General features: G+C 46.4%; 1 protein-coding gene across 1 annotated transcript in view; it reads right to left on the reverse strand.

The window, feature by feature from the left end:
• The window catches only part of LOC128703207 (uncharacterized), a 100,174-nt gene that overhangs the window by 47,368 nt on the left and 34,816 nt on the right, over positions 1-17,990 (reverse strand). Inside the window, exon 3 of the mRNA XM_053797800.2 lies at positions 6,137-6,633. Within this exon, the coding sequence (XP_053653775.1) occupies positions 6,137-6,633 (497 nt within the window). The remainder of the gene's footprint in view (positions 1-6,136; positions 6,634-17,990) is intronic.

Raw genomic sequence — 17,990 nt, forward strand, 5'->3', positions numbered from 1 at the left:
AGGTAGGGTATCTTCAGTCAGCAAATAAGATACCAGATATATTAAGTAAGTTTCCTAAATATGTTTGCATTATTATTATAATCAAGGGGGAAGCGCTAAACCCGGAAGATTATACAGCGCCTGGGGGGGGGGATGTGGAAGGCATTCAGGCTTAATTCGGGGAACTGGAGCACAGATCCAATTTCCTAAATCAAGAGCCTCCCACCAACATCAAGGAACCTTCCCTGAGGGACAAAAATATGTTTGCAACATGTGAACTGTACATATAAATCCAAATGCACTCCCATAAACCCCCCTTTTGGAGCCTAGTTCCTAGGCCTTTTGCCTAGGATTTTGCTTAGGATTACTGGTACGAGTGTTGTAGTTTAAAGGAGCAGCACAATGCTGGTGAATTGGGCCTACCTAGCATGCACCAGTAGGCCTCCTGCTTTTCACAGTCGTTCGTTTCTTTTCCCTGGATGTAATCCTCATCAACTAGAACCCAGGTACTAGCACCTAGGTACCACGACCCAAGTACCACCACCCAGGTACCAGTACCCAAATACCACGACCCAGGAACCAGGTAATCTTAGACGAGCACAAGGTGTACTTCACACGAGGGAGGGGAGGATGGTGAGGTCACAAGATGAAAGAGTCTATCTTGCAATGGTGCGAGGTCAAAGGTCACCACCGAGCTGCGTGACCCCGACAGTGCTGTATGAGGGAGGTCAGGTCACCCACTCTTTCCCCAAGACCTCTTTTCCACGACACACTGCCCTTGATGTTAATCCAAGGGACTGGAGGTACCCTCCAGGCTGTAATTGCTATGTAGGCCAGCGAGCCGCCAGCGCAAATAACTTGGTTGAACACAAGTGGCACTAACGTGTGTACATAGGGAAAAGTGCCATAATATGGGTGACTTCAATACTAACAGAAGTACCGAGCCACACACACTAGTGAAGAGGTGGGGCGAGGAGCTGTGAATCGACCCCTGCATTCACAATTAGGTGAGTACACGAACACACGAGGAAGGTTAGGCAGGTACCTGTGATATACCTGTGACCAGTTTCAAGTTGTTTTCATATCCTTGATGCCCAGTCTGAGGACAGGCTGTTACATAGTTTGTCTGTTCAATTATGCAGTTCCTGCTGTGGCCTGCTGACCTACACTTCTATCATAGTCTGGTTGTTCCTGCACTTGGTGGAAGCAGTGGTCCAGTTTCCAGTTCAAAGTCTTCACTTGTTCCAGCAATACTTCTGATATCTGCTGGTAGTCGGTCGAAGAGTCATGAACCACGAACGTTGATACAGTGTCCTCGTACTGTGCCCAAGGCTTCCCTGCTTTACAATGGGTTTTACACTTCTTTACATCTCTCTCATTCCAGTTATGGTAGTTGTCAGATTGGGGCTACCTCTGCAGAATCTTCCATGTATGTATTATCAGGTATCTCTCTCCTTCCCTCTAGAAAATACAGTGCCAATTCTTTGAGACCTTCCCACTAGTTAAATACTTTATCGGCTCCTAGCAGGCAGTAAATGACCTCTCCTGCCCTGAGCGGAGATGTCAACACTGAGTAGTACTCCAGGCGAGAGACGAAGTAATTTGAAGTGTCACCATTGCCACTTTTCTTGCTTAAAAAGTTTCCATTATCCAGTCAACCATTTTCATGGCCTCTGAATACTGTGTATCAGTCATGTTATGTACAATAAATGCTAAGTCATGTGTCGTTATTACACCCAAGTCCATTACATATTCCTTTCCATCAACAAGGTCTTCTTATATTGTGTATCCATGGATCGGTTAGAGTTTTTCATTCTTCATATCTAAGCAGTTGAAATTTGTCACCATTAAACATCACGTTATATCCATGGTATCCCATGGCTATATCCACTGGTAGGCCTAAGTGATATCTTGCAATTTTTCCGTGACATATACCGAGACGGCTTTCATGCTCGTCTTGGCAGCGTCCGCAAAGGATGATGCTAAGTTATGGGTAGTGTTTGGATAAAAAAAAGATTAAGCAGGTATGCAGGACAAACAGGAAGGTCAGGCAGGTAGGTCACACAGGAAGGTCAAGCAAACAGGCAGAGCAGCCAGCCTGTGTACCTCATTCCTAGCCTGACCTTTACTGACCTCTGCCACCTTCACCCCAACGTAACTGACTCCTCCCCTCCCCATACCCCTATTCATTACTACAACAACTGTGCTACCACAACCCCCCCCCCCCATAACTCCAGCAGACTACCTCGACCCCATGAACAGCAGCAGCAGGATGCAGGAGCAGTGACCTACCTCGAAGTGTGGGTAACCCACTATGGAACATGAACTAGCCCACCATATAACGTGGACCAGCCCACCATGTACCCACCTCGCACAAGGTGGGTGAGCCTAGCCTCGCACAACCTCAGTGCCGTATTTGGCTCACTTACCTCCGGTCTCACACCCACCTTCCTACTCCAACAATCACACCCATTAACTATTTCTAAACCTATTCCACCTTTTCAACGCTTGCACCAGTGGTAAGTGACACTACCCTTTATTCTAAGCGACAAGAATGCCACCTGGCTTGCACAACCCACTGTGGAAAGGGATATTAAGTGGTAAAAAGAAACGTAAGCGGCGGCAACACCTTACCTTGCCCAGGATCATGAATGGATGTAACATTAGCCTGGGTCTCTGGCCTCTACTCACCATGAGTGTACGAGTGCATGAGTGCATGAATGACAGAGAAGCTCACAACTCCTTCCCAACATCCCACAATCTTCCACTCATTCACTCCATCAATCTAATGCGTCCTCCGTATACCTGATCATGTCATAGAAGCTTGTGCAAATATCATGACTAGCTGTGTCAACTAGGGCCACGTAGGCTGCTCAACTGTCAACTAGGGCCACGTAGGCTGCTCAACTGTCAAGTAGGGCCACGTAGGCTGCTCAACTGTCAACTAGGGCCACGTAGGCTGGTCAACTGTCAACTAGGGTCACGTAGGCTGCTCGGTCAACTAGGGCCACGTAGGCTGCTCGGTCAACTAGGGCCACGTAGGCTGCTCGGTCAACTAGGGCCACGTAGGCTGCTCAACTATCAACTAGGGCCACGCAGGCTGCTCAACTGTCAACTAGGGCCACGCAGGCTGCTCAACTGTCAACTAGGGCCACGCAGGCTGCTCAACTGTCAACTAGGGCCAAGCAGGCTGCTCAGCTGTCAACTAGAGCCACGCAGGCTGCTCGGTCAACTAGGGCCACGTAGGTTGCTCGGTCAACTAGGGCCACGTAGGCTGCTCGGTCAACTAGGGCCACGTAGGCTGCTCAACTATCAACTAGGGCCACGCAGGCTGCTCAGCTGTCAACTAGGGCCATGCAGGCTGCTCAGCTATCAACTAGGGCCACGCAGGCTGCTCAGTCAACTAGGGCCACGCAGGCTGCTCAGCTGTCAACTAGGGCCACGCAGGCTGCTCAGCTGTCAACTAGGGCCACGCAGGCTGCTCAGTCAACTAGGGTCACGCAGGCTGCTCAGCTGTCAACTAGGGCCACGCAGGCTGCTCAACTGTCAACTAGGGCCACGCAGACTGCTCAACTGTCAACTAGGGCCACGCAGGCTGCTCAACTATCAACTAGGGCCACGCAGGCTGCTCAGCTGTCAACTAGGGCCACGCAGGCTGCTCAGCTGTCAACTAGGGCCACGCAGGCTGCTCAGCTGTCAACTAGGGCCACGCAGGCTGCTCGGTCAACTAGGGCCACGTAGGCTGCTCGGTCAACTAGAGCCACGTAGGCTGCTCGGTCAACATGGCCACGTAGGCTGCTCAACTATCAACTAGGGCCACGCAGGCTGCTCAGCTATCAACTAGGGCCACGCAGGCTGCTCAACTGTCAACTAGGGCCACGCACGCTGCTCAGCTGTCAACTAGGGCCACGCAGGCTGCTCAGCTGTCAACTAGGGCCACGCAGGCTGCTCAGCTGTCAACTAGGGCCACGCAGGCTGCTCAGCTGTCAACTAGGGCCACGCAGGCTGCTTAGCTGTCAACTAGGGCCACGCAGGCTGCTCAGCTGTCAACTAGGGCCACGCAGGCTGCTCAACTATCAACTAGGGCCACGCAGGCTGCTCAGCTGTCAACTAGGGCCACGCAGGCTACTCAGCTGTCAACTAGGGCCACGCAGGCTGCTCAGCTGTCAACTAGGGCCACGCAGGCTGCTCAGCTGTCAACTAGGGCCACGCAGGCTGCTCAGCTGTCAACTAGGGCCACGCAGGCTGCTCAGCTGTCAACTAGGGCCACGCAGGCTGCTCAGCTGTCAACTAGGGCCACGCAGGCTGCTCAGCTGTCAACTAGGGCCACGCAGGCTGCTCAACTATCAACTAGGGCCACGCAGGCTGCTCAGCTGTCAACTAGGGCCACGCAGGCTACTCAGCTGTCAACTAGGGCCACGCAGGCTGCTCAGCTGTCAACTAGGGCCACGCAGGCTGCTCAGCTGTCAACTAGGGCCACGCAGGCTGCTCAGCTGTCAACTAGGGCCACGCAGGCTGCTCAGCTGTCAACTAGGGCCACGCAGACTGCTCAGCTGTCAACTAGGGCCACGCAGGCTGCTCAGCTGTCAACTAGGGCCACGCAGACTGCTCAGCTGTCAACTAGGGCCACGTAGACTGACTGCTCAGCTGTCAACTAGGGCCACGCAGACTGCTCAGCTGTCAACTAGGGCCACGCAGACTGCTCAGCTGTCAACTAGGGCCACGCAGGCTGCGCAGCTGTCAACCGGTGCCAAGTAAGCTTCCTGGAGAGCCATGTACATGACCACGTCAACACAGGAGTGTCGTGTCAACTCAGGCTGGGGCTCAGATGGTGACGCTAACGCAAGACAAACCTGTCACACCGGAACACACCTGACGCAGTAGACAGAATGTACTAGCAGACACACAGACAGTAGACAGCATAAAGTAAATGCATAGACAGCCGAGTGGCATTAAGCCTCCCGTCAAAATATTACGTACTTTGACACAATATATATATATATATATATATATATATATATATATATATATATATATATATATATATATATATATATATAATGTCATGCCGAATAGGCAGAACTTGCGATCTTGGCTTAAATAGCAACGCTCATCTTGCCATATAGGACAAGTGAAAATTTGTGTATGCAATAATTTCGCCAAAATCATTCTGAACCTAACGAAAAAAATATATTTCACTGTGTTTGTTTAGCATTAAATTACTGTAAACATATCTAAAATATATTTAGTTGGGTTAAGCTAAAATAAATTGCTCTTGTTATAATAAGGTTAGGTAAGTTTTCTAAGATTCTTTTGGTGCAAAATTAAAATTTTTTACATTAACATTAATGAAAAAAATATCTTTAAACGTGTAAGAGAAAATTTCAGAAAGGACTTAATTTTAAATGAGTTCTTGCTAATTGACCAGTTTTACATATTCGGCACGACATACATATATATATATATATATATATATATATATAATCAGTGTATACGAACGTCTGTATGGCTCGAACCTCCGTCAGATGAGAGGCTCTTGATCCATGGAATTGGGAGGTATTCTTCCCTTTCCTCGGAACAAACCTGATTACTTCCCATTTACCAGGTGCTGCATGACCCCACCACCTACAGGTTTAGCGCTCTCACATCGTAGTAAATAAGTTGACAAGGTAATTAGGTCCAAATTATCATGATTACGTTGATTATATTAGGTAATTAGGTCCAAATGATCATAATTTCGTTATCAGGTCGCATTTATCATAATTACGTAATTATGCTAGGTAATTAGGTTCCAATTATAATTACATAATTATACTAGGTAATTAGGTTCTAATTATATTACATTATCCTATGTAATTTGGGTCCAATTATAATTACGTATATTAATTAGGTCCCAATTATCACAATTACATTGATAATACAAGTTAAATAGGTGCCAAATATTAAGCTGTTATATTCGTTCATTACATCTCAAATTACGTAATTATATCAAGTAATTAGGACCCAATTATCATTGCGTGATTATATTAGTTAAGTACAATTATCATGATTACGTAATTCGTTATGTACCAATTATCATAATTACATAAATTACATTCATTAAATAGGTACCAAATACAATTACGCAGGTACATCACATTAATTAGGTGTCACCTACCTTGTACAACTTTACGTAACGAGGGCAACTCGTCAGGGCGTGGGCTATGCCTGTGGGCGGGGGTGGTTGGCGTGGTATTGACCTGTGGGCGTGATAGCGACTCCCTGGCCCTCTGCTGGTTCAAGTGGGCGGTGGCCACACTATACGGGGGTGGCAGTGGGCGGTCTGAGTACGCAGGGGGCGGCTGGAGATGGGCGGGTTCCGCGGGCGGCAGATCGTGGGCGGAGAGGTATCTGGGCGGGACGCAGGTGATGACAGATGGGCGTGGGCGGGCGGGGGCTGGTAGATAGGTGGGTCGTGGGTGGTAGGGTGGTGGGGAGGGGGAGTTGGAGGTAGGGGCGTGGTGTGGGTGGCGTGTGGGCGGGGGGGAACGCCTCTTAATGGTCATATCCAGTGGGACGTCGTCATCCATGTAGCCGTGGGCGTACATGGGCGTCGTGGGCGGCGGGGAGTCAACCACGTTAATTTCGTCTTCACTCGAACACCCACGCTCAGGACTGCAACAAAAAATTAACATTAACAGCCTTCAAAACCCTATATCATTGATTTAACATCCTCTAACATCCTTCAAAATAATCTTAATATCCTTCAAATTCATCTAACATCCTTCAAAATTACCCTAACATCCTTGTGTACTGTATTCTTTATAATCATCCTAACATCCTTCAAAATCATCCTAACAGCCTTCAAAATCATCCAAACAGCCTTCAAAATCATCCTAACAGCCTTCAAAATCATCCTAACAGCCTTCAAAATCATCCTAACAGCCTTCAAAATCATCCTTTGAAGAGTACACACTCCACAACCTTCACATAACGCTTTTCAGCCTAATAACACGCACACAAAGGAGCTGTGAATCGACCCCTGCAACCACAAATAGGTGAGTACACACACACACACACACACACACACACACAGGTAGAAGATAGGGAGGAATGTAAGAGGAACAGCAAGAGAAGGAGAGTAATACAGGGAGGGAGGGAGAATAAGATAGGTTAGTAAGGAGAGTAAAGTAGGTAGATAATCTTTATTTCTACAAGTACATGATACAACTTATACAGACCATAGCTGACAACAATGACATACTACTATATAGAAAGTCCCTGGTTATATAGAGCATTTAAGGCAAATTAGGTTAATTTTGTTCCCAGGATGCGACCCACACCAGTCTACTAACACCCAAGTACCTACTTACTGCTAGGCGAACAGTGACAACAGGTGTCTTAAGAAAACACGTCCTAATGTTTCCAAGGCAGGGAAAGTAATGCAAGTAGGGAGGAAAGGGGGGGGGGTAGTGATGGTTGGGAGGGGGTGGTAGTAAGAGGTAATGAATCATCTGATCTACAATAAGTTACAATTAATCTTACAATCTCATTATCAGTGAGTCTGGCAGTGTTTATCTTCACCACTTGTGGTGTTTCTCACACATGACTCACCACCACCAATATGGCTGCCACACAACCACTCAGTACAACTGGGGTGACTGGCAGGCTACTGTTACCCACAACTATGACAAACACACGCAGAGAGAAACTACCGGTATTCACTAATCAGTTTCAATTGCATTTAGGCCGTGTTAAACCCAGATCTACCATTCTTTTATTGAAAAAATCATGGATATTAGTTTCTTTATGATCTGTGAATATCTCTCGTTCCTGCGTTATCTTTGTGTCATTCTGTGAAAAAGCTGTATCAAAACGGGAACAGAAGTACCTTTACCAGATCACTGGTAAACGTACATCAGCCATAGTGAAGGAAGGGCTGTTCCAGTAATATATGTAGTGTGCCAATTAATTTGTGATTATCTCGTAATATGTCTTAGTCTCCTGCTTAATTAATTTAGGTTCTTTTCTTTTCAGAAGAGCTTGCTACCGACTTCTGACAACCATCCAACTGTGGTGCTCCATGAGTGAATGTGGTTTCACCAAATTCTTCCCATAAAATTCATTATTACTGCTGAGAGTCATGATGGATGTTACACATGGAAAGCGTACAAGTATTGTAGTTCTTAGTAAACATGCTGATTTGAGTATCAGATAGATCACCGAAAATTTGAGCCTAACAAAGTCAACTGTTGGTCGGATTCTGAAGAGAGCTGACGAGACTGGTATTGTGGAGCGCTGCGTCGAGGAACGCTTCACGATGACAAGGTTACCATAAGAAATAGTACGAAAGAGCCAAAGAAAACCAACAAAGATCAACAGAGATATTTGGCTTCAGCTGGCGTAAATGTTGATTCTTCAGCTGTTCGACGAAGGCTCCTTGAAGTTGGCAGAACTACCATATAATAGGTTAAGAAATAATTATAGACTGCCGATACGAAGAAAAAGCGGGTGCTGTGGGCACTCGATCACAAGGGATGGACGACAGATGAATAGGTGTAGATCAGTGGTAGTGAGACGGAGCAAAGGCGAACATCCTCGGAATGGCACATTCAACAAGAGCCAAAACACCCACCTAAGATGTTTTGGTGTAGTTTTACTGGTAATGGTCCTGGACGGCTTGTTATTGTTGATTGAACGATGAACAATGTCAAATGCATGGCAATCCTGGCAACTCATTTGCTTCCCATTGTGGACAGACTCTCCTGACGGAGAAAGTATTTTCCATCAGGATCTTGCTCCATGCCACACTTTCAGAAAAAAATCTGACATTCTTCGAAGAGAGAGGCCTAAGCGTTCTAAACTGACCTGGAAACTCCAGACCTCAACGCACCTTAGAATCTGAGAAATAGCCGAACTCAGGATCGCTGAACAGGACTGTTCAACTGTGGAGAAGCTAACTGCTGCTATTATTAGCACCTGGTATAACGACGTAAAACATACCAACATAGGGCGAGTCTATGCCAAAGCGTAGTAATGCTTATAAAAGCAGAGAGTAGTCATATCTCTTATTAAATCAATTATCTGTCATATCACTGCCCTGTATTTAAATAAACATTAATTTTTATAAATGTATTATTTCATCACTGTCCTAATTAACATGCACATTACTGTATCTGTGGAATACAACAGCAACACAAGTCATGAATTACACACACACACAACATTAATATTACTCTGATCTACATCTGCTCATAGGTTGTAAGATTACCTCGTCTTATTTTGTCTTCTGTATATAATTCTGATAGGCTGAGAGACTGATTACCTTATCTTCTGCCTTCCCTTTATTCCCTGTATTGAACTGATAAAGCCACTGGATGGCGAAACGTCTTCAAAACAAAGATACCCAGATGTTATACATGTGCAAGTCATCACTGTTTCAGTTTTAGGATGGTTAATGTAACATGAATGATGCGGTGGAAGCAAACACTACACAGCTTCAAGAGTAGATACGACTTGCTCCAGAGTGCCAGAAATCAGTGAGAGACCATGTATGGTGAGAGGCATGTATGGTGAGGCATGTATGGTGAGAGGCCATGTATGGTGAGAGGCCATGTATGGTGAGAGGCCTGTATGGTGAGAGACCATGTATTGTGAGAGGCCATGTATGGTGAGAGGCCATGTATGGTGAGAGGCCATGTATGGTGAGAGGCCATGTATGGTGAGAGGCCATGTATGGTGAGAGACCATGTATGGTGACAGACCATGTATGGTGACAGACCATGTATGGTGAGAGGCCATGTATGGTGAGAGGCCATGTATGGTGACAGACCATGTATGGTGACAGACCATGTATGGTGAGAGACCATGTATGGTGAGAGACCATGTATGGTGAGAGGCCATGTATGGTGAGAGGCCATGTATGGTGAGAGGCCATGTATGGTGAGAGACCATGTATGGTGAGAGACCATGTATGGTGAGAGACCATGTATGGTGAGAGACCATGTATGGTGAGAGACCATGTATGGTGAGAGACCATGTATGGTGAGAGACCATGTATGGTGAGAGACCATGTATGTTGAGAGACCATGTATGTTGAGAGACCATGTATGGTGAGAGACCATGTATGGTGAGAGACCATGTATGGTGAGAGACCATGTATGGTGAGAGACCATGTATGGTGAGAGACCATGTATGGTGAGAGACCATGTATGGTGAGAGGCCATGTATGGTGAGAGGCCATGTATGGTGAGAGGCCATGTATGGTGAGAGGCCATGTATGGTGAGGCCATGTATGGTGAGACCATGTATGGTGAGAGACCATGTATGGTGAGAGACCATGTATGGTGAGAGACCATGTATGGTGAGAGACCATGTATGGTGAAGCAGAGGAGGTGATAAAAATCATGACAAAAATTATACAACTGCAGGAGAGCTAGCAATGTTTATTATTATTATTATTATTATTATTATTATTATTATTATTATTATTATTATTATTATTATTATTAAACAAAAGTGGTTACATCAGCAGTGTGCTGCTACACTGTTATATCGTGGGAACACCCACAGTGCTGCTACACTGTTATATCGTGGGAACACCCACAGTACTGCTACACTGTTATATCGTGGGAACACCCACAGTACTGCTACACTGTTATATCGTGGGAACACCCACAGTACTGCTACACTGTTATATCGTGGGAACACCCACAGTGCTGCTACACTGTTATATCGTGGGAACACCCACAGTACTGCTACACTGTTATATTGTGGGAACACCCACAGTACTGCTACACTGTTATATCGTGGGAACACCCACAGTACTGCTACACTGTTATATCGTGGGAACACCCACAGTGCTGCTACACTGTTATATCGTGGGAACACCCACAGTGCTGCTACACTGTTATATCGTGGGAACACCCACAGTGCTGCTACACTGTTATATTGTGGGAACACCCACAGTACTGCTACACTGTTATATCGTGGGAACACCCACAGTACTGCTACACTGTTATATCGTGGGAACACCCACAGTACTGCTACACTGTTATATCGTGGGAACACCCACAGTACTGCTACACTGTTATATCGTGGGAACACCCACAGTACTGCTACACTGTTATATTGTGGGAACACCCACAGTACTGCTACACTGTTATATTGTGGGAACACCCACAGTACTGCTACACTGTTATATCGTGGGAACACCCACAGTACTGCTACACTGTTATATCGTGGGAACACCCACAGTGCTGCTACACTGTTATATTGTGGGAACACCCACAGTACTGCTACACTGTTATATTGTGGGAACACCCGCAGTACTGCTACACTGTTATATCGTGGGAACACCCACAGTACTGCTACACTGTTATATTGTGGGAACACCCACAGTACTGCTACACTGTTATATTGTGGGAACACCCACAGTACTGCTACACTGTTATATCGTGGGAACACCCACAGTACTGCTACACTGTTATATCGTGGGAACACCCACAGTACTGCTACACTGTTATATCGTGGGAACACCCACAGTACTGCTACACTGTTATATTGTGGGAACACCCACAGTACTGCTACACTGTTATATTGTGGGAACACCCACAGTACTGCTACACTGTTATATTGTGGGAACACCCACAGTACTGCTACACTGTTATATTGTGGGAACACCCACAGTACTGCTACACTGTTATATTGTGGGAACACCCACAGTACTGCTACACTGTTATATCGTGGGAACACCCACAGTACTGCTACACTATTATATCGTGGGAACACACACAGTGCTGCTACACTGTTATATCGTGGGAACACCCACAGTGCTGCTACACTGTTATATTGTGGGAACACCCACAGTGCTGCTACACTGTTATATTGTGGGAACACCCATAGTACTGCTACACTGTTATATCGTGGGAACACCCACAGTGCTGCTACACTGTTATATTGTGGGAACACCCACAGTACTGCTACACTGTTATATCGTGGGAACACCCACAGTACTGCTACACTTATATCGTGGGAACACCCACAGTGCTGCTACACTGTTATATCGTGGGAACACCAACAGTGCTGCTACACTGTTATATTGTGGGAACACCCACAGTGCTGCTTCACTGTTATATTGTGGGAACACCCACAGTACTGCTACACTGTTATATCGTGGGAACACCCACAGTACTGCTACACTGTTATATCGTGGGAACACCCACAGTGCTGCTACACTGTTATATTGTGGGAACACCCACAGTACTGCTACACTGTTATATCGTGGGAACACCCACAGTACTGCTACACTGTTATATCGTGGGAACACCCACAGTACTGCTACACTGTTATATTGTGGGAACACCCACAGTGCTGCTACACTGTTATATTGTGGGAACACCCACAGTGCTGCTACACTGTTATATCGTGGGAACACCCACACTGCTGCTACACTGTTATATCGTGGGAACACCCAGAGTACTGCTACACTGTTATATCGTGGGAACACCCACAGTACTGCTACACTGTTATATCGTGGGAACACCCACAGTGCTGCTACACTGTTATATTGTGGGAACACCCACAGTACTGCTACACTGTTATATTGTGGGAACACCCACAGTGCTGCTACACTGTTATATCGTGGGAACACCCACAGTACTGCTACACTGTTATATCGTGGGAACACCCACAGTGCTGCTACACTGTTATATCGTGGGAACACCAACAGTGCTGCTACACTGTTATATTGTGGGAACACCCACAGTGCTGCTTCACTGTTATATTGTGGGAACACCCACAGTACTGCTACACTGTTATATCGTGGGAACACCCACAGTACTGCTACACTGTTATATCGTGGGAACACCCACAGTGCTGCTACACTGTTATATTGTGGGAACACCCACAGTACTGCTACACTGTTATATCGTGGGAACACCCACAGTACTGCTACACTGTTATATCGTGGGAACACCCACAGTACTGCTACACTGTTATATTGTGGGAACACCCACAGTGCTGCTACACTGTTATATTGTGGGAACACCCACAGTGCTGCTACACTGTTATATCGTGGGAACACCCACACTGCTGCTACACTGTTATATCGTGGGAACACCCAGAGTACTGCTACACTGTTATATCGTGGGAACACCCACAGTACTGCTACACTGTTATATCGTGGGAACACCCACAGTGCTGCTACACTGTTATATTGTGGGAACACCCACAGTACTGCTACACTGTTATATTGTGGGAACACCCACAGTGCTGCTACACTGTTATATCGTGGGAACACCCACAGTACTGCTACACTGTTATATCGTGGGAACACCCACAGTGCTGCTACACTGTTATATTGTGGGAACACCCACAGTACTGCTACACTGTTATATCGTGGGAACACCCACAGTGCTGCTACACTGTTATATCGTGGGAACACCCACAGTACTGCTACACTGTTATATCGTGGGAACACCCACAGTGCTGCTACACTGTTATATTGTGGGAACACCCACAGTACTGCTACACTGTTATATCGTGGGAACACCCACAGTACTGCTACACTGTTATATCGTGGGAACACCCACAGTACTGCTACACTGTTATATCGTGGGAACACCCACAGTACTGCTACACTGTTATATCGTGGGAACACCCACAGTACTGCTACACTGTTATATCGTGGGAACACCCACAGTACTGCTACACTGTTATATCGTGGGAACACCCACAGTACTGCTACACTGTTATATTGTGGGAACACCCACAGTACTGCTACACTGGTATATCGTGGGAACACCCACAGTACTGCTACACTGTTATATCGTGGGAACACCCACAGTACTGCTACACTGTTATATCGTGGGAACACCCACAGTACTGCTACACTGTTATATCGTGGGAACACCCACAGTACTGCTACACTGTTATATCGTGGGAACACCCACAGTACTGCTACACTGTTATATCGTGGGAACACCCACAGTACTGCTACACTGTTATATCGTGGGAACACCCACAGTACTGCTACACTGTTATATCGTGGGAACACCCACAGTACTGCTACACTGTTATATCGTGGGAACACCCACAGTACTGCTACACTGTTATATCGTGGGAACACCCACAGTACTGCTACACTGTTATATCGTGGGAACACCCACAGTACTGCTACACTGTTATATCGTGGGAACACCCACAGTACTGCTACACTGTTATATCGTGGGAACACCCACAGTACTGCTACACTGTTATATTGTGGGAACACCCACAGTGCTGCTACACTGTTATATTGTGGGAACACCCACAGTGCTGCTACACTGTTATATCGTGGGAACACCCACACTGCTGCTACACTGTTATATCGTGGGAACACCCAGAGTACTGCTACACTGTTATATCGTGGGAACACCCACAGTACTGCTACACTGTTATATCGTGGGAACACCCACAGTGCTGCTACACTGTTATATTGTGGGAACACCCACAGTACTGCTACACTGTTATATCGTGGGAACACCCACAGTACTGCTACACTGTTATATCGTGGGAACACCCACAGTACTGCTACACTGTTATATCGTGGGAACACCCACAGTACTGCTACACTGTTATATCGTGGGAACACCCACAGTACTGCTACACTGTTATATTGTGGGAACACCCACAGTACTGCTACACTGTTATATCGTGGGAACACCCACAGTACTGCTACACTGTTATATCGTGGGAACACCCACAGTGCTGCTACACTGTTATATCGTGGGAACACCCACAGTGCTGCTACACTGTTATATCGTGGGAACACCCACAGTGCTGCTACACTGTTATATCGTGGGAACACCCACAGTACTGCTACACTGTTATATCGTGGGAACACCCACAGTGCTGCTACACTGTTAAATCGTGGGAACACCCACAGTACTGCTACACTGTTATATCGTGGGAACACCCACAGTGCTGCTACACTGTTATATCGTGGGAACACCCACAGTACTGCTACACTGTTATATCGTGGGAACACCCACAGTACTGCTACACTGTTATATCGTGGGAACACCCACAGTGCTGTTACACTGTTATATCGTGGGAACACCCACAGTAGTGCTACACTGTTATATCGTGGGAACACCCACAGTGCTGCTACACTGTTATATCGTGGGAACACCCACAGTACTGCTACACTGTTATATCGTGGGAACACCCACAGTGCTGCTACACTGTTATATCGTGGGAACACCCACAGTGCTGCTACACTGTTATATCGTGGGAACACCCACAGTACTGCTGCACTGTTATATCGTGGGAACACCCACAGTACTGCTACACTGTTATATCGTGGGAACACCCACAGTACTGCTACACTGTTATATCGTGGGAACACCCACAGTGCTGCTACACTGTTATATCGTGGGAACACCCACAGTACTGCTACACTGTTATATCGTGGGAACACCCACAGTACTGCTACACTGTTATATCGTGGGAACACCCACAGTACTGCTACACTGTTATATCGTGGGGACACCCACAGTACTGCTACACTGTTATATCGTGGGAACACCCACAGTACTGCTACACTGTTATATCGTGGGAACACCCACAGTACTGCTACACTGTTATATTGTGGGAACACCCACAGTGCTGCTACACTGTTATATCGTGGGAACACCCACAGTACTGCTACACTGTTATATTGTGGGAACACCCACAGTACTGCTACACTGTTATATCGTGGGAACACCCACAGTACTGCTACACTGTTATATTGTGGGAACACCCACAGTGCTGCTACACTGTTATATCGTGGGAACACCCACAGTACTGCTACACTGTTATATTGTGGGAACACCCACAGTGCTGCTACACTGTTATATCGTGGGAACACCCACAGTGCTGCTACACTGTTATATCGTGGGAACACCCACAGTACTGCTACACTGTTATATTGTGGGAACACCCACAGTACTGCTACACTGTTATATTGTGGGAACACCCACAGTACTGCTACACTGTTATATTGTGGGAACATCCAGAGTATATTGCTACATTATCCACCAATATATCACCCTGGGGTCTAAGCGGAGTAGGAACCTTGTACAAACCAGGAACGGCATTCATGTCTTTAAAGATGGATGAACTACCAGGAACTTAAAAGATGAATATTATCCCAGTATACAAGCAGGAGGGATAACTGAGGCTAGTAGCCCTGACGACTGTTGTCGAAAAGTGTCAGGGTGGATAGGGATAGAACGAAATTCTGCGATCCCAGTGGAAATAAGTTGCAAGATTGTTAGCAATATGCAGTCTCAGAGTGGTTATAAATAGTGGAATGACCTGGATGTGAGTGCTGTGGAAGAAGACTCCATACGCAGCCTCACAGCTCTGTAATATACTGAAGTCTTGGACAACTGATATTCCCTGTTCTCTAATTGCATCTATGCCACCCACCGCCGTTATTTGCCGAGTTTATCCCCTACCTTCTCTCTCTCTCTCTCTCTCTCTCTCTCTCTCTCTCTCTCTCTCTCTCTCTCAGTCCAGTGAGATGTTGCACCAGTTAGAAGGTTAGGAGACCCTTAAGTATCTTAATTATCAGCTATCTCTCTCAGAGCTAGCAAACACAATCACTGATGGAGCTGGTACAGTCTCTCTCTCTCTCTCTCTCTCTCTCTCTCTCTCACACACACACACACACACACACACACGCACATACACAATGTAGTGGAGGCAGGATCCATACATAGCTTTAAGCAGAGGTATGATAAAGCTCATGGTTCAGGGAGAGTGACCTAGTAGTGACCAGTGAAGAGGTGGGGCCAGGAGCTGTGACTCGACCCCTGGAACTACAACTAGGCGAGTAGGCGAGTATACACACACACAAAGGTTGTAACAACTGTCTTCATCACGGTTAAAAGGGAAATACGACATGATTTAAACTTGCTAAGAATCCCACAGACAAATGTAGAGTGAATATAAGTAGAAGTATGTAATAAGGTTACCTCCATTACCTTGTTAAAGGACAAGGACATACGTACGAGTACAAAAAAAAATATATTTAAGATGGGATAAAACAAAATACACCTGTACCTACACACAAGGAAATTACAGAGGTAAGTACAGAGGTAAGTACACAGAGGTAAGTACACAGAGGTAAGTACACAGAGGTAAGTACACAGAGGTAAGTACACAGGCGCGTCAAGCACGCCCCTGGCCAAGGTGAACCAGAAACCGGTTGAAATGACACTTTCCCAGAAGTGTCAACCATATGTTGATGACGTCAATGAGAGGGAGGGGGGAAGAGGAAAGAAGGGAGGGGGGAAGAGGAAAGAAGGGAGGGGGGGTGAGCTCTTGTAAACAACCAACCTTCCCCCACCTCATGAGGCTGGCATTTCCTCTCCCTTCCCCTGCCCTCTCTCCCTCCCCACCCCCTCCTTAACCCCCCTCTCCCTAACTCCCCCCACCCGCATATCAACCCCCTACTCTAAATTGCAAAGTTATTTTCTGACGCACTACAATTCGTCAGTTTCCACACGGTCTCAGTTCAGTTCTGAATTAAATATTTGTTACGTTATGTCTGAGTAGGTTCAAGTTAACTAAGTAACCAGTGTAACAAGTTCATAATACCTCTATAATACACGCCTGTAACAGGAACATAACACATCTGTAACACACGCCTGTAACACAGGTCTGTAGCACACGCCTATGACGCAGGTCTGTAGCACACGCCTATAACACAGGTCTGTAGCACACGCCTACAACACACGTCTGTAACACACGCCTATAACACGTCTGTAACACACGCCTATAACACACGTCTGTAACACGCCTATAACGTCTGTAACACACGTCTGTAACACGTCTATAACAAGCTGTAACATGTCTGCAACACGTCTGCAACACTGCTGGTTGTTACGTCTGTAACAACCAGCAATGACTCATGATGCTATTCTTGCTTTCCAATTACATTACTCACCCACCGGTTACATTATTACATTCCGCGCATTTCCTATTCTCGCAGCGCGCTGAGG

Source organism: Cherax quadricarinatus, chromosome 85 (genome assembly GCF_038502225.1).
Source record: "Cherax quadricarinatus isolate ZL_2023a chromosome 85, ASM3850222v1, whole genome shotgun sequence".
NCBI lineage: Eukaryota > Metazoa > Arthropoda > Malacostraca > Decapoda > Parastacidae > Cherax > Cherax quadricarinatus.